Below are 21,729 nucleotides of genomic sequence, written 5' to 3'. Positions count from 1 at the left end.
AGAAGGGTAAGAAATATATGTTAATGAAAGCTTATCAATGAACACACTGCATCATCTATAACATAGAGGAAGAACTCAGGCAGATCAGGAACAATTCACACTTGACAAAAGACCCGCTAACAAGTCTTATTCTGAGTGATGTCTCTGAAGCTTAAATATCAGTATTTTCAAATCTGAGCGCTAAACAATGAAAAATACATTCTCAATTCAGTTCCTTCCAAAAGGAAAATGAGTGATGAAAGCTATCAAAGGTTATGACAGAGCATAATAGCAATTTTATATCCTGGCCTTGCTGGGTAAATGGACTGGAATTTTACAACACAACCAAAAAAGGTATCTCAGAGAGAATCCAACTTTACCGTGTATATAGCTTTCACATGAAAGTAAACTCCTGAAGCAATTATTTGGGTTTTCCTTTAATTCTCTGTCTGGTCTCTCCCTTCCATTTCCATCACTATCATTACCTTTTGCCCAGATTTCTGAAAAGGCCAGTTAACAAAACTCTTCCTCTATCACTCATGTAGCAGTTAGAAAAACTGAGCTTAATTCCTAACTGTGGGTTTAAGTCTGGGACAGGGATGCTGCCTCTTTAAACCTCAGTTTCTTATCTGGGTAAAAGCAGTAAATAGTTCCTCTTATCAACCCTTGGGCAACATGTTAACTAATGTAGGTGAAAGTTATTTACAAAATGTAAGGAGCTCTGTGAGGGTATTATTACCATATTCCCAGGACAAAAATCTCATGTTATCATGATAAATTCTTCAAGGACACTTCACTGTCTGTTAGAGCCAAGTTCCTGGGCCTACTGCTCGAGAGGGATCCAGAATATAACCACAACACACTCCTCTGGCTTTACCTCCCTATAAAATAACTCACCTTCAAGTCACATTTATACCAGTGTTTCAGACTGCACGTCTTCACTCATTAGTGAATCAGAAATCAGTGAAGTTAAAATTTCTACTTTCATAGTCATTTTTTTTAAGTAAAGAAAAGAGAATGGGTCCTCCCTGGTGGCACAAGGGGTTAAGCACTGCACTATGAAGCAATCCGCAGCCTCTGCAGCATGAGTTCAATCCCAGATGGCCAGGGAGCAAGCCACATGGCGCAGCAGACCTCTCCTGTCTCGCTCGCTGCTCCCCTCAGCAGTGTATTTCAGTAGATCTGCCTGTTCTGTTCCCCATTCTTGTCTCTGGTGAATCCTCTCACTCCCCGCATCTCTGGCCTGTGCCCCAGCTCTTGTATGCATAAATAAATAAAATCTTTAAAAAAAAAGAGAGAATGGAGCATTCTGAATATGTACACACACATATGAGAAACATAATACGGACAGACTTTGTTTTGTGAAGTTTATCTTTCAGTGTTGTGTGTACATGTGACTGGAAAGAGATTTAAATTCTGCTTCCTACTCTAGGCCCAGATAAAGAGGGTGAGGAGCCCTAAACTGAACTACTGACGGCCTTCCTTCTATAAAATACCTTCAAAAACTTAGCTCCTTCCCCATACTAGTACTGCCCTTGCACCTAGACAGCCCTTCTCCCTTCGTTTTCTAAGTTTCCTTTCCTTACCATAAACATGGAAGCATCACAGTCATCTCACAGAGCAGCTATGAAGAGTTCTACGTCCTGAAGTATTAAATGAGATAAGAGATTTTTCTCTCTGCTCTTTCTTCTTTCCTAACTACAAGCCCTTGATATATTAGGAAGGTCAGTAGGCTTAAGTCCAGAAAGAAAAATAAAGCCAGTAGAGAAAACAAGCTTTATTACCTATAAAATTAGAAGTTTCCAATTACGTTGGCTACTGAGCTACTACTATTCAGAGGCATTTAAGTCAAACCAAGTAAGAGGGTTGCCTAAAGATATGATTAAACTTACTATTTCCTGATGCAGGAGGGCAAACATCACAACCATCAGTCCTATAGCAAAGTGGGCCCTCAGGGTCTGCAGAGATTGCCAGGCACAATCATGAAGTGCCTTTTCAATCATGAAGTCTGCTTCATTAATAGTTTCTCTATAGATTCTCCTTGTTGTTCCTTACATCTCACTCCTGATGGGGAGCTGGACTTTAACAAACTTCCTGTGTTATTTGTCAGGACTATGACTAAAATGCAAACCCATGTGTGCTGGGTACAGGCCTGAAGCACCAAGAACAGAGGTGTTCAGTGCCAAGGGTGGTGACCCTTACAATGACCACTCAGAGGGTTTTGGTTCATTTTCTGGTTCTTGACTACAATATTGAATTTTCAATTTTTAAAAACTAGTTATTTGCTTAAGTTAACTATCACTCAATGCTCCAACTTTCTAAAACATGAGCTGGATACATAACACACATCACTGCTTCCACTTCCCACTCTGCATGGCTCTCTACTGCCCACTAGATACAGCTCATTCTACTTAAAATATAAAAGGCTTCTATTCCAGCCTCAACTAGCACTGTTCTACTCTGAGAATCTCAATTCCCTAGGAAAAATTCTGTGGGTGATAATTTAATGCTCCTTTGCTTCTATTTGACACTAACTTGATACAGTGAACCCCACTTATCATCAACATATCTATGGTCCACTACAATGTGAGAATTTTCAGGAACACTCATACTTCAAGGTCTGATTCAAATGGCTCCCCTTCGTGGAATGTTTTCTTTTTAGAATCCTACAAGTCAAAAAACTAACCTCTCCAACTTTCAAATTGTTTATACCTAGTATAGCACATGGGTAGTACTGCTGCTATAATTTTGTCAATTATTTTATCTCTTTTATTACCTCTGTCATTAGACAAGCCAAACCAAAGCTGGAAAAGGCTTTGCACCTCATGGGTGTAAACACGTACAAAAGGGTATACTGGATTCAGGCCACTGGCTCTTCATGAAATGGTGCTAGTACCTTAATTGTACACATAAAGGCATATAAATAGGCCCCCCTCTTAGGGATTCTGAAGGGGGTGAGGATGGAGAGAAGTAGAGATACACATTCTGAGACATTCTGTAGTCAACACATTCCAGCCTTGACTGAACCACTACAAACCAGGTATTTCAGAACATGTCTACCTGAGAGGGCAGCACACAATGATGCTGATTACAAAGGTTCACGTTTTTAATAGTGATTCACAGCTCAATAGGCACTCCACAATTATTCTCTTCACAAAAGCCCTGGAAGGGCCTCTCCTGGTGGCGCGGCAGTTAGGCACTAGGCTGCAAAGCTGCCCGCAGCCTCTGCAGTGCCGGTTCGATACCCAGCCACCTGCCACCGGTGAGGGTCCCACATGACACGCAGACCTCTCCTGCCACCCGCTGCTCCCCTCAGCAGTGTACTTCATCATTCTGCCTGCTCTGCTCTCCCATCTGGCTCTGGTGAATTCTCTTACCCTCCCGCGCTTCTGACTATACCCAGTGCTTGTATAAATAAATAATCTTAAAAAAAACAAAAAACAACAAAAGCCCTGGAAGATGCAACACAGGCAGCATCACAGAAGAGGAAACTGAGGCTCAAGGGAAAGACAACTGTGCTAGATCCCACAGCTTACCAGAAAGAATGAAACCTGAGTCTTACACTTCAAAACTCACGTTCTTTTGGGAGTGCTAGAACAACCTGCCGTCAGTGATTAAAAACTGACCTTAAACCCAAAATCTATGACGTAACATTACTCTTGAATTCACAATAGGGACTGTAATATCTGTCAATCTTAATTTTCTTTTATTTAAGATGATTTAATATTTTTTCTTCTTTCTGTTGTCCTCAAAAAATGTCATGTTCTAGTTGTACTGAGAAGGGCAAAAACTTTAAGGCTGAATGGATGCCAAAAGGCGGCAATCAATAGTAGTCAGGTTTAGAATTTAGATGAGACTTATGTTAAAAACAGTTCAATGAGGCTAAAGCTCTATGACAATATACTTTCTAGTTACTAAAGAAAACTGCGTTAATACAAATAAATGGACATGCTTGAGAGTGTATATCATTCCCAACTGAAGGAAATGATATGACTTTACGAAGTAAAAGTCAGATATGTCGGCAGTAAGTGGGAAAACTGATGTACAAGATGGATAAAATAATACAATTGGTCTTAATTCGAGTAGTGATCATCATGCAGTCTAAAGACATACAAGCAATATCATTCTTTATAAAGAAACTCTTGGATCATGTATACACTATTTCTTCAGCATTTTCTATGCTTAACAGTTGGTCTGGAAATGCGAAAGAGATTTACTTTTTTTTTTTTATTTTTTTTAGATTTATTTATTTATTTATACAAGCACTGGGTACAGTCAGAAGCACAGGAGGGTGAGAGAATTCACCAGAGCCAGAGGGGAGAGCAGAGCAGGCAGACTGACGAAGTACACTGCTGAGGGGAGCAGCAGGCGTCAGGAGAGGTCTGCGCGCCATGTGGAACCTTTGCTGGTGGCCGGGAATCGAACCAGCACTGCAGAGGCTGTGGGCAGATTCGCAACCCAGCGCTCAACCACTGCGCCACTGGGGAGGCCCGAAAGATATTTACTCTTTCAAAGTAAAGGAAGCTACATTAACAACAACAAAAAAAGCCTATTTCCTCCTAAATAAGGCTATATACTCTACTGACTAATGTACTGGGTACATAACAGATGTACCCAGTCCATCAGTAGGTATCATGGAATTTTTCTGTATTTAGTAAAATAAGGGCCATAAACATGTCACACAAAATATTCATGGAAAATAAGGATAACCAGAGCCTATGACAAGATTAACATAAGTAGATTGAAAGAAACCTACTTGTAGGAAGATAATCATATCTTTGTTCAGATGATGCTTCCAATAGAAATTATGGCCGGTTACTATGCATATATTTCAATACAGGAAGTTAAAATATGTAAGAGCCATGATATAAACATCCCTTCCATCACCCTCAAGCTCCCTTGCTCTAAACAAAGTTCAACTCAACAATTCTTAGTGTCCTCTAGAATCAAAAGAACATTCATTCTCCCATTTGGGAGAAAATTTTTTTAAGTTTTAGGAGGTAAAATATCATACGTCTTTAAAAAGAAATGTGTATTTGAACCAAATGAATTACTTTTTTCATAAAACATGGATAACTCCAAACACTTCTAGAATTATCCATCACACCTTATATTATTCCTAGATCCACATATTAAAACACCTATGCTGGAAACACAGATATCCAGACTAACAATACCTTTTTAAAACAATCTTTTTAATTGAAATATGAAGTATATATTCAGGAACGTGCCCAAATCACAAGCATGTAGAGTTTAATGAATTTTCAGAGAGAACACCAAGTACCTACCATCCAAAATAGAAATCAGAACACTCCCAGGCACCCTCCCAAACTCTCAGTACCAATCCTTTCTTTTCCCCAAAGGTAAGCCGCCAGCGTGACTAATCCCAAACATTAACTTTGCTTTTTTTTTAATGCATACAAGAACTGGGATACAGGCCAGAGGTGCAAGGGGTGAGAGGATTCACCAGAGACAGAGTGGGGAGCAGAACAGGCAGACTGACTGAAACACACTGCCGAGGGGAGCAGCGGGCAACACAGGAGAGGTCTGCTGCACCATGTGGGTTGCTCCCTGGCCAACTGGGGATGGAACTCGTGCTACAGAGGCTTCGGATTGCTTTACAGTGCTGTGTGGTTACTGCGCACACATTTCCCCAAATAGTGGTACTGTTACAAGGAAAAGTGAAGCTTAGGGAATTAGTGATTTGGCACCTAAACATACAGTGATTTTGGAAAAGATCCAAAAATAAGTTCAAGGTCTTATAATTTTTTTTTAGTATTTTATTTTATATAATTCTTACATCATTTTTCATCTTTGCACATGTATGCATTTTCCTTTTGGTTATATTCCCCATACAACTGCACCCCACCTTATTTTGACTCTAGTCCTTCCTCTTCCCACCACCCCCACCTGTAGTGTGTCTCTGGTTTATAGTTGCTTGTTGATTTTGATTTTTACTTTGTATTGATTAGTCTTTTTCCTGGTCTCTTATTTAGGTTTTCTAAATTTCTGCGATGAGTGAGACCATCCGGTATTTTTCTTTTGGACTTATTTCGCTGAGCATGATCCCTTCTAGCTCCATCCATGTTGCTGCAAACTGCATGTCTTTATCTTTTTTGATTGCTGTGCACGCCTATGTTTATAGTAGCACTATTTACAATAGCTAAGCTATGGAAACAATCCAAATGCCCCAAAATAGATGACTGGATCAAGAAGATGTGGTACAGATACACAATGGTCTTATAATTTAAAGCAACTTCCTACTGCGCATTCCAGATAATGCTTAACACAAATAGGGTGGAAAGAGTTACTAACCTAAAATCTGCAGGACAGACAACAGAACAACTCCATACTGCCAGGAAACCTCTGTATAGTGGGTCCTGAGACAAAGAGCCCGCAGGATTTGTTCATCGACTTATTAGGTACATGACCTTAACCAAGTATTTTAACCAGCTTCTCTATAGGAAATCCTTTTCAAATGTCAGATGACTATAATGTGCTATTACAGAAAAATCTAAACCAACACAGCCTACAAATCTTGGAGCTCTCAAGTAAAGAAATAGTTGAAACTTGTAATACACCAATAATAAAGACTTAATAGGCAAAGGAAAAAAACATTCCCACATAAAACATTATGGATACCTGGCTACATCTTCCCTCAAAGTGAGAAAAAACAACAAACAGGAATCATTGATGTTGTTGACCACAATAACTGTAATAATAACAGCAATAAGATTAGCTAAATAAAGCGTTATAATTGCAAAATATTCCATAAGCAATTCCTTAGCTTTTTTTTAATGTGAGAAAAGTGAGTTCTTCTTAATGATATTTTTGATTATTTTCAGCAACAAATTCTTCCAGCCACTAGCTTTTCTCTTTAAAACACTGGCTTAGGGTGCTCTCCAACAGAAATCTTTACGGTTCAAAGTCTGAACACTCTGTAGTCTATACACAACACAGCAAATCAAAGTTTATCCCTCCAAAAGATAAACTTAACAAAAAAAATCCTTATCTTAAAAATATATTTCACAAAGTAGTGATGCCATAAATAGTACATCAACTAGTATTGAAAAACATCAATCAACTTTATTCTACCTCCCGTCTCCAAAGCCAGGAATGGAATGACGGAATGGCCTTTAGGATTCAGAATAAAACATTCAGTCTCTTCTTTTCCATGTCTGTTTAGTTTCTGTTCTTTCCCTTTCCTATTGATTTCTTCTTTCTTTACAAGATTGAAGGGGGCCTCCCCGGTGGCACAGCGGATGAGAGCTGGGTTGCAAAGCTGCCCGCAGCCTCTGCAGCGCCAGTTCGATCCCCGGCCACCGGGCGAGGGTCCCACATGGCGTGCAGACCTCTCCTGCCGCCCGCTGCTCCCCTCAGCAGTGTACTTCGGTCCTTCTGCCTGCTCTGCTCCCTGCTCTGGCTCTGGTGAATTAATTCTCTCACCCTCCCGCGCTTCTGACTGTACCCAGTGCTTGCATAAATAAATAAACAAACAAATCTTTATAAATAAATAAAGATTGAAGATGTTTAAAAAATGGCATATGGGGACTGTAACCAAGATGAAAATGCATGCATTGTGCAAAAATGAAATGATGCAAAAATAAAAAAATTTTTAAAAATAATAATAATACATATATATATATAAAAGTGGCAGCATACTCTTCCTCCCTGTTACTGTCTTGGACTTGACTAAGTATTAACAACTATGGCTGATTTCTGTTTACACACCATATGGCAGTCTCTTCTGGTAAAAGTAGACATTTAACACCAATCTATTTATAAGATGATAATTCCACATTTAGTACATGTCATTTAAGAAAACAAATGACAAAAAGGTATCAAGATTTAAGCAATATAAACAAATTGGTATTTTCATCATCTTCATTGTATATATTTTTTAAATTGATAATATATATGATGTAGTTTATTCTCTGTATAGATTGTGGGTGCTTATGAAAATTAATCTCTAATCATCATTTAGCAGATCCACAGAGATTCTTGTACCACACACTGAAAAATCATTATAATCAAGTTTTATGGTAATTCTATAGGCCTGTCTCTATTTCTTAGTATGAATGAAAGAAGCAAATTTGTGAAGCAAATCTGAAAGAGAAAAGAACCAACATGAACTTTTTCTCACCACATTTGGGGTTTTTGTATACTGTGTTAGAAATTACAATAGCATAATAACCCATCAATCAGTAAAGTTTTAACAGCCAAAATTATCTCATCATGCAGACCACAAATGAAAGGTTATATATATATATATATATATATATATATATATATATATATATAAATACGGGCCAATGATACTAGGACTCAGTCTCCATAATCATAGTGATCATACAGAGCACACAAGCTCACATACATGATTTCTACCACTCAGAGTATGGTTAGCCATCAGAATACACATACTCAACCAGACAATTATCAATAATCATGACTCAAAGTAAATTTGTTCTGTTAAAGATCTGCCTAAAAATTCATAATTCAAGCATACAAACGTCCACTCCTCTATAACTTGAGATACAGAATAAACCAAGACTGAGTGTAACAGGCATCGGAGGGACTGATTTATTCTGTCTTAGTCTAACCTGAAGTCAGTCTGAATGTACTCAAAATGGATTTAACTGCCCACCTAACTAAGCAAAGTTCACCAAACCAATTAATAAAACAACTATCATCTATAAAATATGAAGAGATAATACATATACAACAGTGTCAGAGCAAGAGCTTATACAAAAGCACCTTATTTTGGTACCTTACTCAAATGTGTTTTCAATTTATTTTCCCCTAATTTTATCTGGCTAGAACATTTTGCACGTTTTAGAAAAGAAACAACATTCTTTAAGAAGTATTAGAGAAACATCTCCTGAAATAGTCATTAAAATTCCATCACAAATTATTCTGATAATGCATTTCAAGCTTAAAAACAACAAGTCTGACTTGTTTTTCTCAGAAGTTTTTTCTAATTCTAAGGATAAAAGATTTGCCCAGAACAGGTTTAGGATCACCTTTAATCTTCATATTGCACAGCCCTCGCTGGTGATGAGTCAGGAGGTAGAGAGAAACCTAGATCTTAGTGCTGACTCTCTCATGGTTGACTACATTTGAATAAACTTGCAATTATTCAGGCACCTTTAACAGCATCAAAGAGAATATTCACGAGGTTGCCAACAAAGAACTTTTAGTAGTATCCACTGTTTTGGTCAATCAACAAATGTTTATGAACAAGGTACCAGATGACATAGTGAAGTCACAAATTCATGGGGGTTAGGGTCCAAAAATCAAAAGGCCAAATGAAAATCAACAAGATCACATTATACTTTTATCACCGATAAAGTATGGGTATCACTCATAAAGTTATGATACATAGTTTTTATATTTAGCTACACTAAAGCTTAAAGGCTTCGTATTAGGTAAAAGGAGAAAAGAAAAGGAAAACCAATATGCACATATTAGGACAGCTCAACCTTGAAATTCTTAGCAAATAGGGTATGGGTCATTCTAAAAGGATCCTGATTGCCTACAGAGTTTACCATATTAGAGATCTACAACCTTATATAAGTTGGATTAGTTGAAATGTGATGATTAAACAAGATGGGAGAGGAGAAGAGGAAGGACTTGGAGACCACTGGTGTGTTTAGTACATGCAGAGTCTGGCAGATGTTTTAATGCATATGGGCAATTCCACTGTGTTCTGTGAGCTCCGTTGCTGGTTTTCAAGGATCCTGTAATTGAAATAGCACTAACAAATGTTGAATTAAGAATAAATATACCTACATTTTATTGATGCATTCAGTAAACATTTAAAAAACATTTGTTATGTGCCAGCTATGAAAAACGCTCAGCTGCCTCTCTCAAGGACTTTATAGTCTAGTGATCGGAGAAACAATCACCAAATATCATGGCAGAATAATGTATAAAAGTATAGTGGACCCAGCCAAGCCATGCCTAGATTTATGGCCCATGGAAACTGTGAGATAATAAATGTGCAGTGTTAAGAAAAAAAAGAAAGAAAAATGTGTATAGTGGAAATAAAAGGAAGAAATGTGTAAATCTGCCTGAAGAAAACTGGAAAGCCTTCACAAAGGAAATAGCACTAGTTGGAAGCAGCAATGAAGGAAGAACATCCTAGGCAGAGGAAAGCTTGTGTGGGAATAATGAAGCATAGGAGAACATGGCAGGCTAAACTGGTCTCTGTGGGCTGAAAATAATGGTAAACTGTTTCACATCTCACTCATAAGAAAAAAAATGACTATTTGAATTACAGGGAAGTTTTTTAGAAAGTAATAAAAAATTAACAATACTCTACCAATGATTATGCAACTAGCTATTTTCTATTTCTTAATATACTCACTATAAAAGGGAACTAATTGTGGTTAAGGAAAGTATTTCCTGGAGAAAAAAAAAATGTTTAATTGCAATTTGCTTCAGATTTTAACACTCATATGTGAATACTTTCTACTGTCTTAGAAATGGGGCAACAAGATAGCCTAATGCGTAAGTGTCAGGGCTTTGGAGAATTGTAAAGTAGACGCAGGTCTCTGCCATATTCAAGCCACGTGATCTAAGCAAAGTTGCACAAACTTCCTAAGCTTCACTGTCCTCGCAGTAACCTCACAGTGCTGTTTGTGAGGATTAAAGCAATAAAGCACATAAAGCCTTTAATCACAGTAATTGTAAGCTAGTATGCAGTCAGCGAATGACAGCTGCTACTAATCACTATTGGACTTCACATGGGTCTTGGAAGTTATCCTCCAAAATAACATTGTGATTACAGCTGCTATTATTCCAGGCAGAAAAAGACCAAGACTCTTCACAAAATCTGTTGGTAAATTTCACATTGCTGATACTGAAACTTTAAATATTACTTAGGGTACAGTATTCAGTGAGTGATAAGGCTGTGACCAAAAGTAACTGCTTTATGTTATATTTTTATATGTGACACCTCAAATAAAGTTAATTAATCTCTAAGCTGTCTTCAGTGTTCTTTGGTGTTTCCAACAACAAACAAAGCCCCACAATACTAATCTGTAAACAAACCTAACCAATACTAGAATCAAATCAAACCTAACCAATACTTGCTAACTTAGGTAGAAATTAAAGCCGGGGAAAAAAAATCAAGCCATCGCAAACTCAACGTTGTTTACTAGGAATAATGCTACCAGAGCACTGAAACAAGGTAGCCTTTGAGCAGTAACTGAGAGGACGCAGATGACTCACTCTGCATAAGGTTACCTAAGTGACTACGCCAGGCTAGGGCAGCTTTGGTGTGCCCTGCAGGAACTCTGTCCCTTCAGAGGAGGAATAATTCAGGGAGCACCTCTGTGCTCCCTAAGTAGGCACTAGAAAGAAATGAGGCTTCCAAGTAGGCTTAAAATAAACTGATCCTCTAGATGCCCTGTACCATGGTAAGGACAAAGAGCGAGCCCAGCAAAATTTCAAAATTATAAAATGCCAAAAAGGAGGAGGAAAAAAAAGATGGGATTTGCTAAGGTTATATGAAACACATGGAATGAGAAATTTTTCCTCGAAATGAAAAAAAATCGTAATTTCATGTTAGCCAAGCATTGTTAAAAAGGAAAAATGCAAAGGTTTAAGACTTTTAATGGTTGGGAATGGTCATTAACAACATTTATTAATGTCTGTGGTAGATCTCTAAGGAGAGCTAACCCTTCATTACAAGAAGGCCACAGTAGAATGTGGGGGAAATGGTAGTTACGTGTCCACAAACACTAAGGCACGGAGGACCTGTAACCACGAATTGTGTTGAGTACAGGTCAAGGCTCATTGTTATATATTTGCCTCAGGTCAAGAGTACACGGAGCCACAAACATGTAAACATGGTAAAAGTCACTCTGCTGTACCCGCCTTCACTTATACATGGTGAGAAGAGGTTGAGGAAGGCAAGGGATACTGAGACGCAGTCTGCTTTTTAATCTCAGTCCTGAGTTCTCTCCTTACTCAAGGAATTTGTTATTAGTAATTTTCTATGAACAGCTGCTAGCCCATGCACCACAGGGCGGGTTTGTGTTAGGGGACAAAAACATAAAACGAAGGTAAAAAGTAACGTGCAGAAACAACATGGAACCACATGAAGGGAAGGAGGACTCAGGGGGCTGGGGCAACACCAGTTTTGCCACCAGTCATTGAAGATGGATAAGCCATTTACTAGCTTTTAGCCTTAGTATCTGGGTTCTTTCAAAAGAGTAGAAGTATGTGCGTGTGCGTGTATTTATTTAAAGTAGAAACACTATTTCAAACAAAAGTTTCCCTGGAAGCTCAGTACATACAGAAAAAAAATGGGACTTTTCTGATCAAAGCTTAGAGCTGCCCAGGGGACCCTCGCTTCTCCTGGGGGATGCAAAGTACCTCCACAGACTGTCAGGCTACGCAATGCACTATTCAAAGCTGCTGACGGACAGCAGTAGAGATTATACCTTTAAATTTCAAGCACCAGAAAAAGTTCAGAAACTGTTTTGAAGGTCTGACACGGGGTTTCTACTTTCTCTAGTATAGGTGACATTTCAAATCACCATTAATATTACTTAAATGGAAAAACATTCAAGCACCTAAAGAAATACGTAATATCAAAAATCAATCAATTCAGCTTTGTTTTATGAAACTACTAGAAGCAAACTAGGGTTCCATTTGCTTCTTTTAAATCTATCAAAAGCTATTAGGTTTAGGGCCTCCCTGGTGGCTCAGGGGTTAAAGTCTCAACGCTACCAAGCTATCGCCAGCCACTGCTGCATGAGTTTGATCCCCAGACAGGGAGCTGACCCACATGGCACAGCAGACCTTGCCAGCGGCTCCCCTCAGCAGTGTATTTCAGTAGATACGTCTGTTCTGCTCCCCCATTCTGTCTCTGGTGAACCCTCTCACCCCACACCTCTGGCCTATACCCCAGTTCTTGTATGCACAAATAAATAAAAACTTTTTTTTTTTAAAAAAAGCTATTAGGTTTAAAATAAACTGATCCTCTAGTGCCCTTGACCAGAAAAAAAGACATTCTAGACCAGTAGATTATGAAGCCATTCCAAACCAAATCTCATGTATGTTCATGTTCTAAAATCATACAGCTTTTAGTCCTTTGAATCTCCCATCCTGGAAGAACTAACTGAAACCACATTATATCTCAAAAAATCAACTTCCTAATACTACTATTTGTTAAGTACACAAATAACATGTCCCAAGGTCACTAAAGTAAAAGAGCAATAAAACCCAAAAAGAGATGAACAAGGTAAAGTTTACAATGACTATAGAACTTCAAACTCAGTATGTATGACCTAATTTTAATTATTTTCATATTATTTTCCCCAAGCCTATAAAATACCTACTGTAATTATCACCTGTAACATATTCAAAGCAAGGTATAACTTTGCAGTGTTTACATGGCTCTGAGCTGTTTGTTCCTCTATACAAAGAGTTCAGTTTTATCAACCTTGTACTTTTGCCTAAAAAATTTTCTTTTCTTTTCAAAAGCAGAATAGCACAGATATTTCTGGAGATCTGTTTCCTCAAGTTTCAGCACTGCTGTATCTTCTCTTGGTAGCTCTGCAAAATCCTTCTAGTCACCAAAGATTGGTGTATTCACCTGTGCCTTGAGTACAGGAGGAAATGGAGTTGGATAATGAGGTGAAGCTGTATTTCCAGTATATGTAACCTCCCGGAGCCCAAAAAGCAATGTGGTGGATTGATCATTACTACGATTATTTTTTCAGATCTTGCTTAAAATTTCGAAGCAATGAGAACATGGAATATCCTGTTAGCTAAAGTAAAAGTAAATCCACCGTGCAGTTCAAATATTCCTCTGCTAAAGGAAGTTTTCAGACCCAAAGACCTCTATCTCCCAAATCACTAAGCATCGGGTACCCAAAACATCTTTTAAGAGTTTCAACTTCATGTTTCTCTCCTGACACTAGACATAACATATTCTAGGCAAATCTTAGATCTATCTGCCTTGTAATAAAAAGTTGCACCAGATTCCAAAAAAGGCTATCCAACTTTATCTTACCCAATTCATACTTTATTTTTTATATATATTTAAAGAACAGGTTTATTAGGGAAAGGGACAAAAGAATAAAGGACACTTGTATAGACACAAGTGGACAGGAAGAGCTGCCCCGAAGGAACAGGTTTGCTAAGAGAGGTCCGCATGGTTGCAGGCGGGCGGCCTTGAGGAGAGTGGCCTCCACTGAGGGAGGTCAGTGAAGAGAAGTCCTGGCATGGTACAGTTCATGGGCAGCAGAAAGCTGCTGCCCTGCAGAGGGAGAGAGCTGGTAAAAAGAAGCACCTGCATAGGCACAGGTGGGCAGATGGACTACTGCCCCAATTCATACTTTAAAACAATTTTTCTTAAGAATACTTTCATTATGTCAGGGAACAGATAACCACCAACCATCATTTAGACAACTGAAAACTCCATTACATGAAGTCTTCTCTTTTCTGGGAAATAAAAATAATTCCATTAGCTATATTCAAATAGCTTTTCCAATTCTTAAAAATATTTTGTATCCTCTACACTGCTCCTCATATAATAACAAGTTTGCTGAGAAGCAGAAAACAAGGTCAGAAGAAAGTTATGTGAGTCTCCCCTTCTCACATTTTCAGTTCCTATGCACTAATTTCTTAAAATAGATATAGAGGGGATAAGACAATATGATATAGTAAGTCAGCAAATACCTTTTTCTTTCCCCACTAACAATCCTGTGGGGATCCTGCAGATTCAGTGACTGAAGGGATGATCTCAACTGAAGTTGACTAACGGGCCTTGGAAGGGAACCGCAATAATTAAGTAGTAAAGAGGGAACAAAGTTGACTCTACAACTGGCCACAGCCATTACTAGCAGCACAGACAATAAGGAAACCTGACTATTCACATGAGGGAACACAGAACTTTGAAGGACTCAGAACCTTCCTGAGTCCCTCCAGCCATCATTGTATAGGTCTGTTTACAATGCAGCACCTGAGAAGCCACAAGGGTCTTTACCTCTGTCACTTTCATTTGAAAGGTGACAAGGTGCAGAAAGGTTGGTCCAAACCAATTCCTTGGGCTCTGTCAATCAGCCTGACTCTGTCACGGATGTCAGTCCTTTGTGTCTTGAGGAATGTTTGCACTCTGGATACAAACCATCCACTCATTCCTCTGCTACCATCACTCGTAGAGAGGGCTGTCATCTTGCAACTGCAAAGAATGCCATGAAACGGGGGCAGCACAGCTCTTCAGGAGACTAGAATACAGCCTCTAGTATTGGCTGAGCAGCAAAGCCATACTGGCCTCTCTTCGACTTGTTCCCTGTACAGTCCCTCCACATTTACACAGAAATGAGGCCTCCTCTTGATAGGCAAGTTCCCTTCCTCTCCTGGGAGCCAAAAAACAGTGAACAGGGTAAACATGGGTAGCCATGGGGGCGGAGGCCTTAGCTAGAGGAGTTACCTTTAAGAGAACTACCACAAGGGAAAATCTAATTCTGCTGGCGTTCAGAGTTTATTGTTGATTTATTCCCCACCTGGCAAAGTATTAAAACCAAATACATACACCAACTTAGAAATAAAAGAAAAGGCAGGCGCAAGAGTGAGAGCTATTCCTTACCACTCAAACCACAAGGAAAGACATGCATAAAGTATCAACAGGTATAAAAATAAACAAATTGAGCAACATATACAAATATGCATGAAGACACACAAAGGAAATAGTAACAAGGCTTTTTCTCCACTCCAGACTGTATTTTTCATTTTTCCAATTTCATATGCAGAAATGAGCACTTCTTGGTCAAATAAAAATAGGTTTGTTTCTATCCTGAACATGTAGTAATATTCATAAATATTAAATGCAGTCATTAAATTTAAGATTTTCTCATAAAATTTACATTTTTCCCAGTACAGACCTTAAGCTCTCATTTCTATGCCATGATAGTTCCTGTCTGCACTCTGAAAACACATACAAAATGCACTCCGACTTAGCAGTCAGGCCGCACAAACAGTAGCCCTCGTTTTCAGGCACCTTTGAAGACATAGTGAGATTTAATACTGGATATAAGCAGTCTTTTCATCTTCAACTGCAGAGTAATTGCTCCCCACTTGAGAACTATGGCATGAGTTATCATCTCTGACTTGCTCTCTAAGTGCTAAGGCCAGCATGGAAAAAATGACAAGGAACATTATGGACTTACTCAAGGGAGTCGGATCTTTGCTAACTGCCAGGAAAAAAATCATGGCTAGTCAGGCAGAGCACAATGAGATACAGCATGAGAAATGAGGGATGCTACTGGGCCCTGGCTCTAGAAAATCATTTCCACTAAATGTCCTCAGAGTAAAGAACATACTTTACAGTGTCATACACGCAAGATAAAAATTATAGCTGCATATGGATGATGTTTACAATTGTACATACATATGTGGGAGAAACTGTACATATGTATTTGCTGAAATTTTTTTCCTTATAGAACGTATTGAAGGTGGGAGAGTCCTTTCCCCTAAATTCTAGGGTTTGAACTGAAGCAACCAATGCTTTCAGAATTACCTATTATCAAGGTGGGTTCACACAGTTTTCTACCTAAAAGGTTGTAGCTTAAAATCTGATTAGACCTGGCCCACAGTCAGCCATATCCTATATTTAAGAAATTGTATATACAGAAACATAGTGGAAAGAGGTGATGGAGATACTAAAACAAAGGCCAATAAGCAAATTATTTTATGTTTTTTTCATCCTGTATCACAAAGGAAACAAATGAATATAGGAAAGTAAATGATAGGCAAGGATTTACAACTGAATGCTATGATGAACAAATAAACAGCATATGGAAAAGTACAGCACTTAAATTACATTTAAAGTTACTCTTGTCTCATTAAAATATAAATCCTTACCTTTGCTGATCTCTTGTTGGCTTCTCTCCTGGCTTCCCTTTCTTTCAATCTTTTCTCCTAGAGAAAAAGGGTTAAAATTAGCACCCATATAAATTTTTACTAGGTGTAAATCAGAATGCACATTCATAAATTTTCCTTTAAGTCAACTGATACGTGACATTCATTTTTTAATACATATTTACTGAGGGCCCATTATCAGAATGGCATAAGTATTCTCATCAAGTATTCCTCAAACAGATATGGAATCAAACCCGAGTTCTACTTACTAGCACTGTAATTTTGGACTAGTTATTTATATTCACTCTCATTTTCTCATCTAAACTTGGTGAAAGACACATATATATAAAGTTGATATAAGACCTATAGTTTGAAAATACATAACTGCTTAACACAATGTCTGATATGACTAGTGCACAATCCATATTGGTAATTAAAGAAAAAAATGCACTAATGACTATTTCCCTTTTCTTCTGTCTAAACGCAGAATTTAAAAAGTATATGAAATCCTGACCCCATGGGTCCATAGGAAAGTGACAATATTTTATCAACAAAAATAATGCAAGTTTATAGTTTATTTTTATAAAACAAGTTATTGTAGTAAATTGTTCTTTAATCTTGCTTCCCATTTTCCAAAGATGACGAAAATAGGTAGAAAATGTGAGGTCAAAACAGGGAAGAGAAGGGCCTGAGGCACAGTGGAGATGGATCACGGGTGTGATAGTGGCAGGAGAACCACTGGGACTACACCGGAGGGGAGAAATCAAATAGTATCCAAAATTAACAAAGATGTAGGGGGGAAATGTAGAAATTCAACAGCAAATTTGTCAAAATAATTGTATGTATAATACTGAAATTCTAAAGAACAAAATGACCCAGCTCACATTAGATTTTGTTTTATAAAACTCTTTTTTCAAAAACAAATTGTTAAAATAAAGATGCTTTCTCAATCCAAAATTCATAGCTAATAATTTATATTTTAAAAATGTAATAACGTACTAAGTCAATGGAAAAAATAAATGAAGAGTAAATCATTTTCTTTTCATGAAGTACTATGAAATGGCAACCATGATTCGCTACTATATTAAACAACCATTAACATGGGAATTAACAAGTTTTCCAAGTCTGGGTATTCTATCATAGCCCTTCTGTTCTCTTTATACATGGCTTTCTCAAAATTGAAAATCCAACTATAACAAATACTCTGGAGACAAACTTAACTGCTTACACCATTCAGAAGGGTATACAGCTGCTCATCTAAATTTATAGGCCTTTGTATGATAAAGTGAAGCTCAAATGTTAACAGTCTTAAAGAGGGGAGTAATACTAAGTAATACAAAAGAGAGTGGGGGGAGTCTAAAAGGCTCATACTGTTCTATTTCTATGGCTTTATACTGACCAAATAGTAATTTAAACTCAAAGTGAAACAAACAAAAAACCAAATTCAAAGCCCAATTGCCAATGTGTCACATCCCTAAATAATGCATGAATGTTAAATTATTCTTTTTTGTCATTGTTACTCTTTTTCTACCACAGTTTTGGAGAACATGGATATTATTTTAACTTACAAACAAAACATATAACTAAGAGGATAGGTAAAATATAAGTAACGTGAAATCATTGTACAGAGGAACATTTTAAAATTACTTGGAAGTTTCAGGACCAAGGTCAGAGGAAAAGGACCAATGCAGAAACAAAAACTTCACCTAGCTCTTTATCAAAAAGCTTAGTGACAGACAGAGACTGATCTCAAACTTGTGTCTTCATGAGCCACATCTAGTGCTTTCCTCCAATACAATCAAAAATTAAAATGTCAGGTTTGAGACTTTGCTAACGTGACTTTTAACAACGAAAAACACCTAGTACTATTTTAACAAGCAGTCAATTGATGAAATAATCATTATCAAACTGTTTCTCTAGTGAGCTTCTAAGAATGATTCTGTCATTAAAAACAAATAAAGTTTTCTCAAGTTGTGGGAGGGGCAAAATGTTAATGGTGGTAGTTTCTGAACATTTGCATTGAGGTCTTCATAGAAGTTGGTAACAATTACTGATTACCTAAAAGCATTAGTAAATTGTAACGTAAAATCAGAGTAAGGAAATAGTAAACAAAAAATTTTTACAAAATCATCATTATTACGCTTAGTTTCATTTGGGTACTGGTTTTGGTTTGTGGAATCATGTATTTCTTATTTTGTCTCTTCTCTCATATACACACAATTTAGTTCTATTTTCTACAAAAAAGAAAACCTTCATGTATTGGAAAGTAAAATCAGCATTTTATATTATTCTACAAAGATCATTATGTATTCAAGTGCTCCTTAAACTAATTTAAAACTACAGCTATATAAAACATCAAATAACTACAGAGAGCAATAAAATTGTGCTTTTCTAAACAGTATCTGTCTATTAGCACACAGTAATAGCATTCTCATTACTATTATTATTGTCTTAGTAAAAGAAATAACTGAATTATTAAGTATAGCATATAATGTCTACACAGTTTTAAAGCTATATACAAAAAATTATGAAATATCATTTTCCCCATTTTATAAATGAAAAAACTGAAAAGCAACATGACTTAGTTCGATTTGATGTCATACAAGCAGTAAGTGACAGACTTGTGAATAAAATTGGGTCTGTGGAGCTGGTACACCCCTCCATACCTCCCTGCACACACTCCACAGCCCTCTCTCCTGCATTAGAACATTTTCTCACTTTGCAGATTTATACATGGTTTTATCTGATCAATATGCTGTAGACCAATATTAATTTCCTTATAACAGTGGTCTGTTACTGTATGGGCCTTTCATCCCAATGAGCTTTTGTTTTGTCTTATGGCATTTTGTGGACACTAATTCATCAATTTTTGCCAGTTTCCTGTGCAAGATACAAACAGATAATTAGCCACATTTAACAGTCACAAATGTTTGCTGTGCTGTAATTATTCAGTAACTGGCCTTCTCCCAACACATTAGAGTATCTGAAAATGGCACTTCAAAGTTACAAAGAATAACCTTGATATGCTCACTTCAGAAAAGCCCTTAATCCGCAAGTAAACAATCTCTATTCTGGGTTTTTTCAGTTAGCCATTTTAATTACAGCAAATATGTGTATGTGCTACAATTTTACACCATTACTGAATTCTAGAATTAATTCATTATACTCAAGGAAGGCTATTTTACATTTCAGGCTTAAGAATTCACATGTGCATGCAAATGGATAATTTTTCCTTTGAAGATTTCTTCCACAAGTCTCAGGTGGATGAGAGATAGCTAAATCCTTTAAAATATGAAGTAAACATGACTAGGACAAGAAACAAAGTGCAACAAAAAGAATTAACTTTTAATACTGGGTGGAACAAAAGGAAAATTGGAAAACTTCTTTCTTAAAAAGCTATTTTAGTATCTATCTGAAAAAAGGTGGCAGTAAGCAGATGAGAACAAGAAGTAGGAATAAGTTAATCAAAAAAAATGGGGAAATGGACATGGGAAGAAGAGTATTAATTATAGATACTACAAATGACAAAATAATGATACAAGATTGGAGTGCAATGACTTTAGGGGGAAAAAAAGTAACTGAATTTTATTAGATTCAGTGCCCCACTCTTTATGTGGTTTAAATGTCTTAAATCTTTTTATTTTCCTGCTATATTTTTGAGGATTGATAACAAAATCTATTCTGTGTTACACAAAAAGACAAAATTTTATCTTTAGTTCTGCTATGCTACAAATGATTAAGTATGAAATTCAATAATAAAAATCAAATTCACAAGGGATAGGAAAACAGAAAAATCACATTACAAGGCAAAAAATACTCCCTTCATAGACTCAACAGTATTATATTTCTTTTGCTTCGCACATATGATTGGTCCTTAGCTCTAGGAAAAAAAATGCCATGAAATATGAATTTCACCAGCAGTCAGGACTACATATCCAAACCATTTCCATTCTATGTGATCTTGAAATTTACAGAGTTGGAAATGCAACTCATGTTTTATGAGATGTTAGAAGCATAACATCTGAAGATAAAGAATCGTGTTTCCAGCCATCACACAGAGGAGAAGACAGCTACCTCTTTTTCAAAACAGAAAACTGACTCAAAAAAAGTGAGTAAAAGAATGGTTGCCTGGATTTTTAAATCTCAAGACAGCCCCCTTATTCTCCAAGAACAAATCCCAGTAAATCTCAGAGCACAGCAAGGTTCTTTATTACTTATTCTGCAGAGTTTCACCTAGATGACATATGAAAATCATCTCTCATATATAAATCTATAACAAGCACAGCAAGGATATGAGGGCAGGGAGGAAAACTCCATGGAAACTAATTCCTAACTTCTTCAAATATTTACTAAGCTACTATGTATGGGCTCCATGGGGGGCTGCAGGTTACAGAGGAGCAGGGAAGGCAGGTGCAGTCAGGCCTCCCACTGTCTCTGTAGTCTAGGACACAACACTGTCAACCCCTAAGCTCTAACTCTGCCCCTGCTTCTCAACCCCAGTCAGCTGCTATTCACCATAGCTCTAACAAAACAAAGAACTCAACAAAACTAGAGATACTCTTTGGGGGGGGGGGGAGAAGGTGGGGAGGGATTAGGGTCAAAGTCGGGGTTGCAATTGTATGGGGAATATAAAAATAAAAGAATGTAAAATCTTAAAAAAAAAAAAACAGATAGTAAACAGCTCAGAAACTTTCCATGCAGCTGATAAAATCTATGCCATTTTGAATATTTGTCTCATGTTAGGTGTTGGAGATGAAGAATGCAAGTAGCAAGATTTTGAACCCAGCATTTTAAGATACTATGAACTAATGAGAATAAGAACAGAAATCTCCCAGGCAGACATTTCCAAACTATAGATAAAGGTTCACACCAACA

At 37.3% G+C, this 21,729-nt stretch overlaps 1 protein-coding gene across 1 annotated transcript in view; it reads right to left on the bottom strand.

The window, feature by feature from the left end:
* DDX10 (DEAD-box helicase 10) overlaps window positions 1–21,729 on the bottom strand; it is a gene marked incomplete at its 5' end in the record, with an annotated part of 219,133 nt that overhangs the window by 63,517 nt on the left and 133,887 nt on the right. The window contains one exon of the mRNA XM_084251435.1: window positions 16,858–16,914. Coding sequence (XP_084107561.1) covers window positions 16,858–16,914 — 57 coding nt within the window. The remainder of the gene's footprint in view (window positions 1–16,857; window positions 16,915–21,729) is intronic.

The sequence above is a fragment of the Talpa europaea genome, assembly GCF_964194135.1.
Source record: "Talpa europaea genome assembly, chromosome: 12".
Classification (NCBI taxonomy): Eukaryota; Metazoa; Chordata; class Mammalia; order Eulipotyphla; family Talpidae; genus Talpa; species Talpa europaea.
Note: the sequence above shows the minus strand (reverse complement) of the source record. Positions and strands in the feature narration are given on the sequence as shown.